General features: G+C 43.5%; 1 protein-coding gene across 9 annotated transcripts in view; it reads right to left on the minus strand.

Moving 5' to 3' along the window:
• The window catches only part of METTL5 (methyltransferase 5, N6-adenosine), a 167,616-nt gene that overhangs the window by 83,801 nt on the left and 67,044 nt on the right, over nt 1-16,771 (minus strand). For all 9 annotated transcript variants that reach the window (XM_086956090.1, XM_086956091.1, XM_086956096.1 and 6 more), the window contains 2 exons: nt 8,908-9,022; nt 434-618 (listed from right to left, as the gene is read on the minus strand). In XM_086956090.1, the coding sequence (XP_086812216.1) occupies nt 434-618; nt 8,908-9,022 (300 nt within the window). The remainder of the gene's footprint in view (nt 1-433; nt 619-8,907; nt 9,023-16,771) is intronic.

The following is a 16,771-nucleotide window of genomic DNA, read 5'->3' on the forward strand; positions in this document are numbered from 1 at the left end:
GTGCCGGTAGGTGGACGAGGATAAATTCCTAGCCGTCTATGCCTCTCAGTTCGCGGAGTGTGGTTACGAACGTTCTGAATGCACACTCAAAGTGAGATGGGCGGTAAATGTGGACCAAAAAAACAAAACAGTAATCACCATCATTTTCAATGCTTAATTGTACAAGACATCTCTTTCTGATCAGCTGTAGCAAATAAACACCCCTTTGTCCCTGTCCATACTGAAAAAGCAATGATTGCTGCAAAAACACCATGGCAACAACTTCTGTCACTCTCAGTATGGTGAGTGACCATATAAATGCGTCACTATACAAGCTTCAACTGTAATAAATGATAAAATAATGCGATTGTTGCATTAGCAATTGGGTTACACTTCCATCAGGTTCTCATTGACCCCTTTATGCCTTCCAAATCTTCAATTAGATTCAAAATACCTTTATTGTTTTTCGTTCCAAATGGTGGGTTCATGATGACTGTATCAACCACGTTTAACATTTTATCAGTTGGTAAACAGCATACATCTAACTGCACCAGGTCAATATTTGTCAGCTCAAACTCATCAATATTTGTTCTGAATATTTCCAAAGCGTCTTCATCTATGTCAATCCCCAGACACAGCCTGCAAGACAGAGAAAAAAGGTACGAAAATGAACACTCGTAAAGTTGCAATTTATTGACAAAATACAGGAGGATTCGGTGGGCAAATACTCATGGTCGTCTTTGCAGAGCAAATAGTTTTCATTCAGTCTCCAACACCCTTTAAAGCAAGTTATCCCCAGACGTCCTTCCACCAACCTTTACCACCACCAATTGGCGTTCCTACTTTGTGGCTGTAAGTATCAAGAGTCAGCATCATTCCGACCAGACACAGACTTCACAACACTTGATGTTGCCATCAGCGAGGATGCCAGTGCAAATGATGGTCTTGAACTGCTTCACTTTATTCGGTGCAAGGAGTTGGACTATTCAGAATGGGGTAGGATTTTCTTTCCTCCGGCTACTGGATCACTTAGTAAATGAACCACCACCTTCTCACACCTCTCAAAATACTCCAATAAAAAAAATATTGCTAAGCTTCAGTTCATTTTTTTTTCCTCAGATCTAATCGCAAAGTGTTCAAAATAGAACACTGAAGGACTTCGGTAAACGTGATTCACACTGCAGGTTGGATGGAATTTATATCAAGTGTATTTTAAGTATTGGAGCCCAAATGAATACACTTTAACATGCCTCAAGTTTGCAATAATAAAGAGAGAGTCTAAACTGTACGTACATCTCAATAAAACTAATTACAGGTAGCTAATGGTCACTAAACATTCAGTTGTAACAGACCTTTTCAAACAGAAATTGGAGCATCCGGTCTACCGCACAACTTCAAATGCCAAGGCACAGTTATCACATTCACATACAGCCAAGTATGAACAGTGCAGATATATAAGCACACATAAAAACCTATGTTCTCATTTAGTCTCATGTACTAAATCCAGACCTATAATGTTCTCACTGGTATTTAATTCAAGGGCTCAGATGTCACAGTTAATAGAAATATGGGTAGAAAAATGAAAAAGGAAATGTTTCCTTTATCTCCATGAAGGGACTGCTAAATAATGCTACTATATAAAGATGTCTTTGTTTGGTGGTAACCACAACGGTTTGAGCACTCCGCTGGGATTTGAATTTATCGGAGTACTAATTGAACAAGCTTTTGCATAGCCAATAGGTCTCGCTTTTGGGACCTTGTAAGTATTTAGTTAGGTAGTACAATATCCTTGATGCAACAACATGAACTGTTGCATGGCTAAACACTTATAAGGTCCCAAAGGCGAGACCTATTGGCTGTGCCAATGCTTGTTTATGTAGTTTTGGAACGGGACCCATATCTTGTCGAGTTTGGGCAATGAATCTCGCAGGTTGGCTGTGAGTTGCTCTACCGCCTTTATTGTCCATACCTTCACCCACCACTGGTTTATCGTTGTTAAAAAAAAAGTGTTCCGCCATTTCTCACTAAATGGGCTGCTAGTAAGAGTGGAGCTACTTATTTTCCCTCCGCTCAAGACAGGTGGTCCAAAGGTGTTATTTCTGGCAATTGAGGTAGCTCAATGTTCGTGATTACCTTCATGAGTTCCCAAACTTGGCCCAAGGAAAAAATACAAAGGGTTAATGCACCCCCTTTAAAAAGACCCCTATTGGATTAGTCAAACTTTGCTAAATACACTGCAGTGTCTACCTTGTAGACTCTGGGTGTAATCCCCACGTGGATCGGTGCAGGGAGACCGCAGGGAGACCCAAGGGTGCCTGATGCTTGAGACCCCTAAGTCACCTGTCATCTTTGTCTTGAAAGTGGGTTCAGGTGTGAAGGGGTCCCTCCAAATAAGTCTTGGGTGTGTAGGAGGGTGTTCAGGTTTCATTACACGCCTTTCTCACTCAAGAACCAGGTAACAAGAAATTGAATCCTGGGTTCTCCACTAGATCACATTATGTGATCTTAGAAAGACACTATTCCCTGCGCACGAATGAGTGTATTTATCTGATAAAAAATAGGAGTATTTAGGAGCAATCCAAATACACATTTCAGAGATTTCTGGAACTTCTGAGCTAGCATTAAGCGTAGGAAGCATTCACAAATCAATTTTTTTTTTAATGTATATATACATATATTTTTAGAAGTGTTTGGTGTGGGTTAGTTGCCGCTAGCTGGAGGCCATACGCCAGTGGCAAGTTAAGATGAAGGTGGGAGAATGTGGATGAGTGTCACATGCTAATTATGAATAAATGATGCACGTGACTGACTTGAATAAAAACGTGTATCAGTACTGCTTCCAAGTAATGCTCTGGAGATTGATATTTCTGCCCTAATCAGTTTCTGAAAACGCTTTAAATTAGAGCATTGAAACAATTTCTGAGAATTGCCAGGAGCTACCGAATAACAGGAGGTGTCCAATTAATATCTCTCACCTTTCAATTTATCTGAACAAATTCTGACAATCTTGTACTGCCAGGGGCAACCTGCAGTAAAATCCACCAGAAACAAGGTTTCCACCAAGTTATTCCCTAAAATGTCCAGACATTTTCGAAATGTTGTGGCAATAGTTGCCGGTACGGTTAATACCCAGCTGCATATTTATCTATAAATTTGCAGACTTTTTTGACCTCATTGCCTTTTAAGTGTGGGCTAATGAATGAGGAATAACATCATATCATATTTTGTGTATTTCCGTTTGGTTCCCACCAGCCCTGGGCTCTCAATACCCGGCCACAATGTAAAGAGGAAATCCTCCATCTCTGATCCCGTATTACCGCATCGCACTGTAGAAAAGTAACGAGGAGCTCCTGTGAAGGTGCCACTCACGTTTACTCTTCATATACGTCACAGTAACGCTGTTAATGGGGCCGAAAGAAAGCAGTACGCACCTTACACCTGACGCATTATTGTTGGGGCAAGATAGACACATGTCAACATGAAGTGTTTGCTATGTGGAGAGGAGGGACTTTGTGGGGCTTTGCTCACGTTCTTGCTCACTTTATGACACATGCCTGGGTAAGCTCTTTAATGGAACGCCAGTGGCACATGCCTAATTGGTAATTTTATTTAATATATTTTTTTATAGTATATTTACTACAAGACAGAACCCGCAAAGCTGATAGGTGTATCCAGAGACAAAAGTCGTGGTATGCTGAGGAAAGTTGTTACTCTGCCCCTGCTTGACTTTGTATCGCCTGCCCTGTGATGCCTCCCCACCCCCTTCCGTGAATTTGAAGCGGCCAACACGGTCTTACTGAAAGACCATGGAGGTAGAGACCGGGGAAAGGGAGAGTGTTGAGTGTGGGGGAGGAGGCGAGGTCCTGCCGTTTATAAATCATCAACGTGCAGCCACTAGATCGGGCGCACTTGTGTCTCTGCACATACATCGCATAGCCACACACCTTGCCCTGCAGACTGTCCAAGAAATTTAGATCTCACCAGGAACACATTTGCATTGTGTACATGCCTAGAACATCAATTGCACATACAATATTGAGGAGGGGACACACACATAATGCACAGGCTTCACCGACATGCATACTCGTGCAGCTCACACTGCACATACACACAGTGTAGGGACATGCACAGGTACACTTTTTTCTGTAAATATAAACCTTGCACACGCACCTAAACGTGTAGCACAGACAAATGCCTACAGGAATTGCGCAAGCAAGCGCGCACACACACACACATACACTTGATGCGCCTATACACGCGGAGACGGGCACATAATAGGACCGTGGTTTTCAAGATTAAAGAACGAGTTGGAAATTAAATCGATTCTGTGGTCTGATAGCCGACTGGGAAATAGAAAGAGTTCACGGGCATGTCGATCCACTTCCATTGATAAGGTCTTGGGCAATGCTTTGTGTAGACAGCTGCTTTCTTGTAGGAATTTACCAATGAAAGGTTGCAGAATGTGCGGTTGTGTAAACAAGATCTCTTCAAGGTGCTTTGCATTTAAAGAGCGAGAAAAAATGAAGGCTTGTATTTTATTCTCTATAGGAAATTCCTGCTGGGGGTAGTCGGGGAAAGCAGTGCGCTCATTACCTTGATGTTGGGCTGCGTTTACTGCCAAGTTGTTGTTAAAGTGATAAGTGACTATTATAAATTCACGTTGCTCATCACAGCTGTAGTGCGCTTTCCTTATTTAAATATGTACCTTTTAGTGTCTGTCCTCTATCTTGTATATGAGGTTTTAAAAGCCTGCACGTTAAATTCAACTAACTTGTCTAGCGATGGCATTTCCCATTGGTAGCGGCTGAGAAGCTTCAACCAACTTCCGGTTGTGCAGCCTGATTATTTTATTTTATGCTGACAAACAAGCATTGGCAATGCGGCCGTGAAAGTGTTCCCGCGCGGCGAGCTATGCGCTTAATGAGCATGAAGAGGAAAGCCATATGGAGCCTCTGCTCGTGAGTGCTTAACCGCAAGCTCTAGGCCGGGCATGGTAGCATTTTGTGAAGCCCTTACTAAATGTCTCGCAAAGCAGCGCATGAGCTGGCTGAGCGAGACCTAAAAATGGGGAAGTTATAAGACACAAAAAAAACAATCTTTAGATGGTTAAAGAGTTGAGCACTCCTTTGAACTATTAAGCACGAGTAACTGCTCAGCTGAAGAATGCAAACTACAAATAAGCACTCGCACTTGAGACAAAAGATGACATCTTGTTAGATAATGTGCTGTCTATATCTCGAACAACTAAGTATTTAAAGTCTTTTACTACTTCTACTTGGGTCGGTGTATGCATAAAAAAAATTGGATTGTTTAACTGCAAACTAAGTGAATAAAAGAATTAATATGTAATGAATTAAATTGAATAGTTACTTATGTACTTGTAATAAAGCTTAAGAAATCGTTTTTGAGGAATAAGTGATTGAAACTATATCAGTAAAACGATGGTAGAATTATGGACTAAGAAATGAAGTAGAAAGTGTATCAAAACAATGTTATTGACTCTCTTTACTTCAATGATGGCGGGTGGCATTATTTATCACCTGTAACTACACTAGAAGGAAACATTTGTGAGAAATATTAGAAACTAATTTAAAACATTGAACATCGATAAGTAAAGCGATTTAAGTGTGGATTCTGAGATACATGTATGTTGGCTATATGTCTAACATGTCCTGATGATCTACTATAACGTTCCTATATAAAAGTGTGTAATAAATGAGCGGGAAGTTTTACAATATATATTTCAATGTAAAAGATGATATTTGTTACGATTTATATGTGTTAGCAAAGTTTTGTCTAATAAAACGTGTGGCCCTGAAGAAGCGATCATTCGAGAAACAATAAAAAGAATAAACTGAAACAGAAAACGTTGTCCTTTTCCTGAATTTTAAATATTGAGGCTAAGGACCTCCCTGGTACCCCCACAAATTAGAGTATGGTACAACAGGAGCCATAAAAACTAAGGATTCTCTACACATGGAATGACTGTGTCACCAGGGAAAAGGTAGGAAGAAGGGACCTGTTCCAGCTCACCATGTGCCAATGGTACCCTTCAACAACAATTAGAGCTGTTCAGTTCAGAGGATGGGAGATCCCACCAAAGGTCTCACTGTTAGCCACTGAACAGTCTCTAATATACTGCAGATGAGCTGGAGCTGTGATAAGGGGAGAGGGCTTCTTGTTTGTTTTTGCCAAGTTCAATGCCAAATTATTTCTGAGATGGCTTCTCCATGCATGGAGATCCATGTGGAGGCCCAGGCAGACATCTTTGATTTATTTTTAAAATAAGAAAATATTGCACATGGTCTACTGTGCATGCACGCACATGCGTCGGTGGCAATCTTGGAATGATTTTGATGGTGCAGGAACATATGGCCAGAGGCGAGCAGCCTTGCATTAGTGAAACGCTTTGGGCCCTCACAAAAAAGAACATTTAAGATAAAATAAAGAACAAAGTTGGGATGTGAAAAAGTCTGACAAGTCAGTCATCTAATCCCAAACAATGTAAAGAACAAACACAAGGATAGAGGGGAAAGCCATGGAACAAGGAGCACAAACCTGGGCACAAAGCAAAGTCATTAAGTAATAGGTAAGGGGCTAACTCAAGTCCACTCTACATTTATTATATTGTAGACACTAGGGTCCCAATTTAATTCTTGGAGGGCAGCCCGTTTCTCCGCCTGGGTGACAAAGTAAACGACTATCACCCTGACTGAGGTGCCGCCTGTCAAATCTAGAAAAGTTTACTAGTCCAGCAGACACTTCCAGCATTGGCAGGAACCACGGTCATGGTGGTTCCTGTCAATGCATTGTAAGTTTGACAGAGCTGTACAGCAAACGTACAATATTTTTTTTATTTTCAAAAAGAAAATCCCGAACCGGCGAGGAGGACATTGAACACTTGGCTGTAGCAGACGCTGAAAATCAGCTGAATGTCTACCCATCTAAATTAAGTGGGTGGACATACAGCCAAACCTTCAACTGCCCCCTTACTCAACCAGTGGGGGTTAACAACGGTGGAGATGGATTAGTCTCAGACGTCGTCAAACCCAAGTTCTGCCCGATTGCAAATAAGAAGGCCGGGCCAGCCATAATGTTGGTAGGAAGTGAACTTTGTCACTGTTGCGATGGAGTTTCCTCCTCTCCCAACACTAAAATCAGGCAATAGGTTTTTAACAGCAGGCAACTAAAGGTGTCTCTAGGCAAGATCTCAAGATGAGGCATTAACAGACCATTACATAAGTAAGCACAGTTAGTGTGTTTCAGGTCTCAAAAGTTAACATTCCTTTGAAATTTTTGAAGGTCATTTCGGAAATGTATAGATCTGTAAAGATACAACTTCCAGCTTTCTCTATTAGTTTGGTAAACTCAGCCCAAAATTGAGCACCCCTTCATAGACCTTTATTTCTGATGAGTATAATAGGAACTATTTCTACTGGTTAATATTGCTCATAGAGGTGCATCTAAAAAAGTCATAATTCAAACAAAATTTGCTATCTAGTCCTTGTTGCACTTAAGACATTACTTGAGAGTCTATGTGTGATTAATCATCTGTCACAGGGAAAAATGACTCTACTCATTCAATCTCTATTTATGATATTAAGGACCAGATGTATGACAAAGAAAATAGCGCATCGCAAATTGCGAGTTTTTTGCGACTCACAATTTGAGAGGTGCTATTTCCTATGCACAACAGTGTATTTCACACTGTTTATGATTCCAAATGGGGTCGCAAATTGAGAGGCTCATGAATATTAATGAGCCTCTCACAATTTGCGACCCCACTGGGAATGGCAGGACCTCCCAGGTATGGTGGCATGCTGAGCTCAGCAGACCACCATGTCTGGGTGTGCTAATAAATAAAGCAGTTTTTTTTAATGCTTCCCATTTTCCTTAAAGGAAAACAGGATGCATTTAAAAAAACAAATTTGAAACGTTTTCGTTTAATTTTTTAAGGGCAAGTAGTGGTCCCTGGGACCACTGCCTGCTCGTAAAAAAATGCCCCCTGCATTTGCAAAGAGAAAGGGGTCTCATGGGGACCCCTTCCTTTTTGCGAGTGCATTACCACACTCTTGAAGAGGGTGGTAATTTGCAAGTGTTTTGCACCCGCAATTGCGGAGGTAAAACATTCATACACGGAGTTGCGCTCGCTATTAGGAAGGGAATGCCCTTTCCTAATAGTGAGTCGCAAAACACTATTTTGAGAGTCGCAAAAAAATTGTAACCCGCAAAATAGACTTTGTACATGGCCCATGCTGTTTTTGCATGCGTAAATGGGTCGCAACCCCGTTTGCGCATGCAAAAATGGTTGTATATCTGGCCTCAAGTCTGCAAATGTACTCAACCATTTGTCATTTTATCTCCTCTCTTGCCACCCATCGTTGCCAGCTCTCTTTAGTTGCCTTCCCCAAATCGTGAGCGCACCCACCGACTACTGGGCTTTAACAAATTTGCATCACATCTGCCTGAGTTTATCCCAATTGGGGGTCATGATAAGACCTCTTTATTCTTCACTGACAAAAACATCAGGACCCTGTAGCAACCTACAACATTTTCATAACCACAAATTACCAATTGAGAAAAACTTAACACTGCAGTATAAAAGTATCCCTCAATGAATATTTTGAGAATTCCATGTCTATGTTTTAATTTACTACCAACTACTAGACTCATAGAGCCAATAATTCAAGAGAACCATTAATGCAAAGACCAGCTACAGCATAGCTAGCACTCGCATAAACATCTTATTATCACAACTAACAAAGCACAGGTGTGGCATAGCACGAATTTAGTGTTTCCCTTTAATAATGAACAAAACACAAAATGGAAGTAAAACACCTCTTACCCTTTGTCAAGGACTGAGTGTGCGCAGTAACAAACATCATGCTTTGTGAATCAGAATAAAAAACGAGGAGAAAAATCACCTACCCAGCACCTAACATTGCAGCTCCAATGCTGAGGACACCACAGCCACAGCCTAGATCAGCAACCACTTTGTCTTCAATATCATCATATGTATTATGAATTGTATTTAAGATGCAGGCTAAAAAGAGCAGAATAAAATTATATTTAAGTTAAACATGAATGAAAATTCAAGACAACGGGAGAACTGCAAATAAATTTAAAACTAAAATTACAACAATACCCCTTTGTCTGTAGCTACTTTTTCAAATGCCTTTTTTCTAATTTACAGAGGCTTCAGGCAATGTATAGTTATATAGGAAAATAACACATAGAAGCGCATATACGCTGCCACTTCTGAAAGGCGGCACTGCTGTAGAACGTACAAGTTGGCAGCAGGCAGATTCTAGCATATTGACTTTGTAATGTAAATATCTAGCATAAAAAGAATGGTAGTCGAACACTCATGCATGACCTAGGTGCAAATTGTCACATTACATACGGATCGAGTTTATCTAGGTTACTTAGTGAGTCCATGGCCCTTCTAACAAACGTGCTGCACACAGCAACGTCAGTACTTGAGAACAACATTACAAATAAGTAGCGTGATATAATTGTGTGACATAGACAAATATAAAAAGGGGTGTCTGTTGCCAACACCTTATGAACAGAAAAAAGACCGGAACATACATATTTACAGTACAGTGTCTGTTAGGGCAAGTGCATGATTAAGAGGGGAGTTCTGAACAAGGGAGTATAAGTTTGACATTTGTTTGTGTTTTCCAAAGTAAGGAGTTTTTTTTTAATCCTCATTTTAATCTCTGCAGATAGAAAAGTTCAGAGTTGAAACACAGCAGTATTTGGGGGGGTGAGAAACTTTAAAGACTGACATAAAGGGGGCAACTAGGTAGTCAGGCGGGGGAGGTTGGCAGTAGTTGAGAGCAGGATGGGTTATGGTGGGTGACGTCCTGATAGACAGAGTGGGTTAATTCCATTAAAAGCTTTGAAACTATAAAAAGGAACTGTCATTGCACCCTATGGTTGGCATCCAGTCACCCTATTTGGTGACAGTTGAAAGTTGCAGGCGATAGGTAGCTTAAATAGCAAAAGTATAAGTACTGAAACTGATAATTTTATGAGGTGAGGATAAATGTGGAACTTTTCAAGGGTATGAACCAGGAGAAGGAACGCATTGATAGTAAGTTGATGTGGCAGAATCATGAGTTTTGCTGTTAGTGCACGGAGAGCCATTTGAAGTGAATTTGAAAAATGTCCTTGTAGTGAGGAGGCAAGGCCGTCAATTCTAGAGGATGCTACCTTTTAGGGATTTATTTGTCTGCCTCTGTATATGAAGTTGTACCAGTAAGCAGGAATAAAGAAGTAGAATTGTGGAGTTTGTGGGACAATCATCGTGACTTTTTAGGTTTGACTAAAAAAGCCCATGCTCTGACTGATGGGAGATATATTTTAGCTTACACTGGGCTTAGAGCTTGCTCATTGCTTACCATTGGTTGGATTTATTGTCACTTATTTACTTGATTCTTATTGGTTAGCGTCAGGGGGCTTTCATTCCTCTTTTGGCATTGGTCACTAAATCATAGACCTAATATTTGAGCCCTTCCACTGCTCCCCTTTCAGACGCTAATCTTTCTTTTTGGTTAAGCACTCTTTGAGAGTGCATGCGTCTTTTCAGCGGTCTCAATCGCGTACTTTGTGTAACAATGTGAGTGGAACAAGTACAACCTAGCATTTATACAGCAGTCCAGATAAAGGAAATACATTAAGAATACTTTAAATGATCTGGAATTTGACCAGTGGACTGGTTTATATAAGAAACCAGATACAGTTCTACAAACCATGGAGGTACACATTTTCATCTTGAGGCTTACATTTGTGTTGTTCAAGCACAAGAAGAAATGCTGGGGTAAAATAATCAATCAAGATCCTGAGGCCTGATCTTAGAAATTAATTGCCTCAAGGATTCATGGATTTGAAAACATTTCTTAAATTCAAAATGTTTCATCTCTTCCAAGTTAACAATTATTTAGTGCTGGTAGGCATTGTGTTCTGCTCTGTCTCTTACTTGTATTTTTAACAGTTTTTTTCATATTGCATATTACAATCTGGGTCACTAGAAACACACCAATCTGCAATTTCAATGTTTTCTGTATGATTAGGAATCGTCCACATAGTCTACTATATGCTGTATAATCTTCAGATTTCAACAAAATGGTTGTTTCAACCTGAAAATGACTGAAAGTTAAAGAGAACTTCCAATATAGAGTGCAATGCATCTTCTACCACGTTGCAAGAGTAAAGTGGTCACCTCCCCCAATAGTCTGCTATACAAAATCAATCCTTTTCACATATTTCAGAAGGAAAATAATTAAAATATTTGGTTTTATTGTTCACCCTTCAGTGTTCTAAAAACGTTAGTTATTTCAAGAGGACACCCAGAATTTAGAAACTTCTATTTTTAGGGACTACTATTGTGAATCCTAAAGTGCTGTCTAGCGAGTTACTTAAATAATAAATAAGGAATGCACAATAGTTTTTGTTGCTGAAAAGGCATACTTGCAGCAACACCATGATGAATGTGAAATAAACACATCATAAAGCTCTGGATGCCACATTTCTTATTTTAAAAACGCAGCTGGCACATGCAGAAATAAAGAGGTACACATTTTCCTACAAAAGATATGTACAGGTAGGTTGGAGTTCTGACTAGTACAAAACAGATTATGTGTTATACAAGCAATTGCACTTTAGGAACAAATGGAAGAGAATTAATAATATGGCATCACTGAATTTCCATAAGTGCAGTCATTGTTGGTAAATAACATTTTAAATAGTATAGTACTACGCTATTTACAGAGTGCTTACTACCCCTATGTCGGGTGCTGAAGTGCCTGCCTACATTGATATACGCCTTTAAATGCCTCATGATTTGGTCCTGTACTGCGACATAATTGCAGTGGCCCATTTATAATTATGTATGGGTGGTGTATTATTACATGTAGTGCCTTGCTGCTAACCTTTTGTAGGCGTTCAGCACTAAGAAATAAACAAAAAACAACACCCTGTTCTTAAAGGGTTTATGCAAAAAGAACATTAAAAAAATACAACAATAAATTGGGTTTCCAAAACCTATTCCAAGACCTTCTGTCGGACGCAATATCTGCAGATTTAAGATCTAATGCATAAACTTGGTCTGTTTTGCCAGAGGTATGGCAACATTGTAGTGAAAATACTATTCTAAATGTTCTGTAACTGAAGATTTAGTTAAATTTTTTTCTGAGATTGGCAATCCATCAAGATGCACCCAACTCTCAAACAAAGGTGGTTAGGATTGGGAAAGGCATAAGAAACAAAGTATAGCAAGAAAGCAGTTCATTTGCCAATCTAGGAGGACTGGGGATTTATGTCACATTTTAGATCTGCTCTGCTGGAACAGCCTGTAACCGCAAGGGGCCACAAGTGTTACCCTAATTTAAAAAAAAGACTCACGGGGGGGCTTGCTGCCGAGCAAGATGGCTGCAGTCTAACTGAGCACCAGGGGTTTGGCGGTCTCCCATGTAATCCGTTCACTTATCCGCAGTGTAAATTGTACCCAGAGAACGAATTCGAGTAGCCGAGGTGGAGCGGAACGGATCGATCTGACATTGGTGTCTCTCCGTTGCCTGCAACGTAGGATACAGGGAACGGCAGATCGAGGCCTACATGAGTGATTGAAGCCGGGGGCTAAATTTTGGTAGACAGCCCAAGCGCCTGACGCGCGGCCTGTTGCGGAGGCTGGAGAAGTGACGGCGCGTACATGCTGTAAGGGCGGACGCAAGCGGAGGCTGCAGTGGCGCTGACGGCTGCTACCCAATCCAGAGCTGGAGTGCAGTGGAGGCCCCCCGGGGAGAAGAAGACCGCGGCCTGAGTCAGGTGCGGAGGCCTGTCGGGTGCTAGAAAGGAAGGCTTACACCGGGGACTCGATCTGGCATTGCAGCATAGGCCTGAGAAAGGATACCGAGGACCGGGCCTGGACACACGTGGCGCACCTGCAGTGGTGCGCTGGAAGAACACTGAGACAATTGGCCTGGCCGGGCCCGAGGCCCTGATACTGGAGGTACACATTTGAGAGTCAAGATGCTGTATCAGGAGGCAGTGGGGGGGGGACAGGTACGAGGCATTGGTACCAGTGGCAGGCTTAAAGGGCACATAATGCCAGCTACAAACTACAAGGACTCTGTTTGATGGCTCGAAATGTATGACTGTTGAGGGCCAGAGCCCTGCGCGTCAGATCGGAGGCATTGGTTCAGTGTGAAATGAGAAGGCAGCGGATAAAAACTGCGGATACTGAACCACGATCCCCCCCCGGGGCAGTACCGATGTGAAGCATGTCGAGGATATAACAGACACCATAGCTATGTGTCAAGTGTAAGGCCTTTAAGTCGATACCTGTTGGTTGCCCCCTAAAGAACAGTCACACTCTCCGCACAGGCGAGCGGCAGTAAAAGGGTGCAGCCGCGAAGCAGACAATGAGTGGCGGGGTACGACCCAGCAGGGGAAGCTGGACAAGTTTGCCTACACTAAAGATTTTCCTCCATTGCCGAAACGTAAAGGACAAGCAGATAAAGGAACAGAGGAACAGAGGAGGAGGGAACCCCCAAAGTGACACTAGAAGACGTCATGGCGGCCCTCCACAATGTGCAGATCACGGTAGGCTACATTTCTGCGGATGTCACATTCCTACGGGCGGACTTTCCGAAAATGTAGGCCAGAGTCACAGAGGTGGAACAAGCGACAACGTCCCTCACTAAAGACACTACTATATTGATCAAGAAGGTAGCGCAATTAGAGGCTGAAAACAAACGTATGGCGACGAAGCTGATTGACCAGGAAGGGCGCTCCCGCTGCAATAATGTTGGAATTACGGGGATTCCCGAGAGAGAAGGGGGCCCCGCCATGGACCTCTACATTGAGGAACTAATAAAGACAAGACTGCAGCCGAAGGGTCTCTCCACCTTCTTTTCAGTAGAGCGAGCGTATAGGGTGCCAGGTGGCTAATCTAAACCTGGGACCCTCCCAAGACCGGTACTGACTCGTATCTTCAACCTCCGGGACAGAGATGCCATTCTGCAAACGGCCCGGGTGGCGCCGCCCATCCAAGTGCAAAACTCCGTGCTCTCCTTTTTCCTGGACTACACTGCGGCGATCTCGGCACGCCGCAGGAGTTTTTGGGAGGTCAAAAAGGCGCGGAGGGTCCGCGAGCTACCATACTCCATGCTCTTTCCGGTGAAACTCTGAGTGGTGGCAGATGGCAAGACCTGATTTTTCGAGACGCTGGAGGAGGCTCACGACTGGCTTGAGGGATGGCGGCAGGCGGAGAGACCTGTACGGGCGAACAGGAGGCGACGGCGTCTTGGGAGGGAGGACGAGCTTGAGGAACATGAACAAGGAGAGGAAGAGTTTGAACAATGCGTAAGGATTCCGGAGAGTGAGACACTGTGCGACCCACCACCACCTAGAGAAGGTATGGGCTGACATATGCTCAGGCCCTCCTCGGCAGTATGTCAGCAATGAGCTTATCAGTGGATAAGGACTCTGGGGCAGGGGGAAGATGCCGTTTTCCTCTGACTTCCCGCTCCCATGCACGCAAGTAATGTTTAGGGGACTGGGTTCCAAGCACTCTGCTGAGTTGGGTCGGCGGGCAGTTTTGGGTCCGCATGGCAGGGAGGCAGGGAGGGGGGGGATGGGGATCGTTTCAAGGTTTTTCTTATAATGGTTATATCGTCTTTATGTACAAAGTTGGTTATGCAGTAATAGCGCACACTGTGAAGCACTCAAGTTATATCCTGGAAAAAATCATATGCTTTAACGGGCCCGTAGGGCATGGAAATGGGTGGCGCAGCACAGCTTGAGTCAGCCGAAGGCCCCCTAACCCCGGTGCCACCTCTTTCCTTAGTTACATGGAATGTGCGAGGCCTAGGAGATAAAATAAAACATGGCCTGGTTTTGCAATGCATCAAGAGGGGCGGCCCGGCGGTGGTGTTATTGCAGGAGACGCATCTTACGGGCACGTCGAGCAAGGCGATGGACAGATGGGGATACAAAATGGTGGCACATTCAGAATTCACATCCTGATCCAGGGGCGTGGGTATATTGGTGAGGAAGCAGTTCCCATTGATAATACATGATGTTAAATCTGATAGATCGGGGAGATTCGCAGCCATAGTTACGCAGTGGGAGGGGCAGCCCCTAAATATAGTGCCGTTTACATCCCCCCAGCGCTGCACGCAGTGGCCCTTCCGGATCTCAGTGAGTTCTTGCTTGGGCTACCGGAGGGAGAGCTACTTATTGGAGGGGACTTTAACGATATTATGAATGAAACCCTGGATAGGTTTCCTTTGAGGACAGGTACCTCGGGAGTGTCGCGCCTGGGGAGTTTTATGGACTCACTGGGTCTTACAGATGTGATGAGACGACACCATCCAACAGAACGTCAATTCACCTACCACTAGGGTGTCCATAATAGCCTAACAAGAATAGATTATTTCCTGGGATCAGTGGGTAGCTTTAAAAATATAGGTACTACAGAGGTCAGGCCCCGGGGCATCTCTGACCATTACCCATTGCCGCTTAAATACACTTACTACCACCAGAAGCGACGCCGTATCTACCCGATAAGCCCTGGTTATTTGCAAGTTCCCAAGACTAGGAGGGCGCTCAAAAAAGTAACGGGCCACTACTTTCAGGACAATGCAGGATCGGTTGCCTCTCCGATCATCCTCTGGGAAGCGTTTAAAACAGTCATCGAGGGCAGGCCATAGCTTCCATCACAGCACATAAACGGGAGGGGCGGCTGGAACTGCAGAATCTAGAGTCCGAATTACACACAGCAAAGACCCAACACGCCAATGACCCAACCTCTGACACATCCCACAACCTGCACCTCAAACAGCGGCAACATAGAGAACACCTTACAGAATTGACCAGACAGCAGCTGGAGGCCACTCAACACAAAGTATATGACATCGGCGATAAGGCCGGGAAGTTATTGGCGTGGCTAGATAGAAGGGACATAAGTGATAGATGGATTGCAGAATTTTGCATTGAGGAGGGACAGGCAACAACCAACCCATGAACAATAGTACGAACACGGGTGGGACACTTTCAGACAATCCATTCGTCAGACTCTGAGATGTCAGTAGAGGAGGCGCTGACTTACGTACAAGATCTTGCCATGCCCAAACTAACCCCGGAGGCAGCACAGGAGCTGGAAGCTGATCTCACAGTGGACAGGCTGCAGGCAGCCATTGGAGCGCTGCAGTCGGGCAAAGCTGTAGGACCGAACGGCATACCTGTCGAACTCTATTGGAGGACGACAGAATCCATTGCACCTCACTTGTTAAATATGTTCACTGATAGTCTGAAGGTGGGCGAACTCCCGCCGGACCAACGCACGGCCACCAAAGTGGCTATTCTGAAACCAGGGAAGCCTGCGGATAAATGTACCTCGTACCGACCTATCTCCTTGATAAATGCGGAGGCTAAAATCCTCGCAAAACTGTTGGCAAATCGGCTCACACCGCACTTAACAGCACTCATACACCCAGACCAATCAGGCTTCATGCCAGGCAGGAACATGGCCCTCAACCTGAGGAGACTACATGGAGTGCTTGCTCGCACGGTTTACGTACAGGAGCCGGCGGTGGTGCTCTCTCTGGACGCGCATTTGACATGATCAAATGGCCCTTTCTTTTTGCAGTGCTCCATCACCTGGGGTTTGGACCAAATTTCTGTTCGTGGGTTGAACTTTTATACATCAAACAAATGGCTCATGGCACAGCTAATGGTCACATTTCTGATGATTTTTCTTTGGCGAGGGGCACGCGCCAGGGCT

Source organism: Lissotriton vulgaris, chromosome 2_1, assembly GCF_964263255.1.
Source record: "Lissotriton vulgaris chromosome 2_1, aLisVul1.2, whole genome shotgun sequence".
Taxonomy (NCBI): domain Eukaryota; kingdom Metazoa; phylum Chordata; class Amphibia; order Caudata; family Salamandridae; genus Lissotriton; species Lissotriton vulgaris.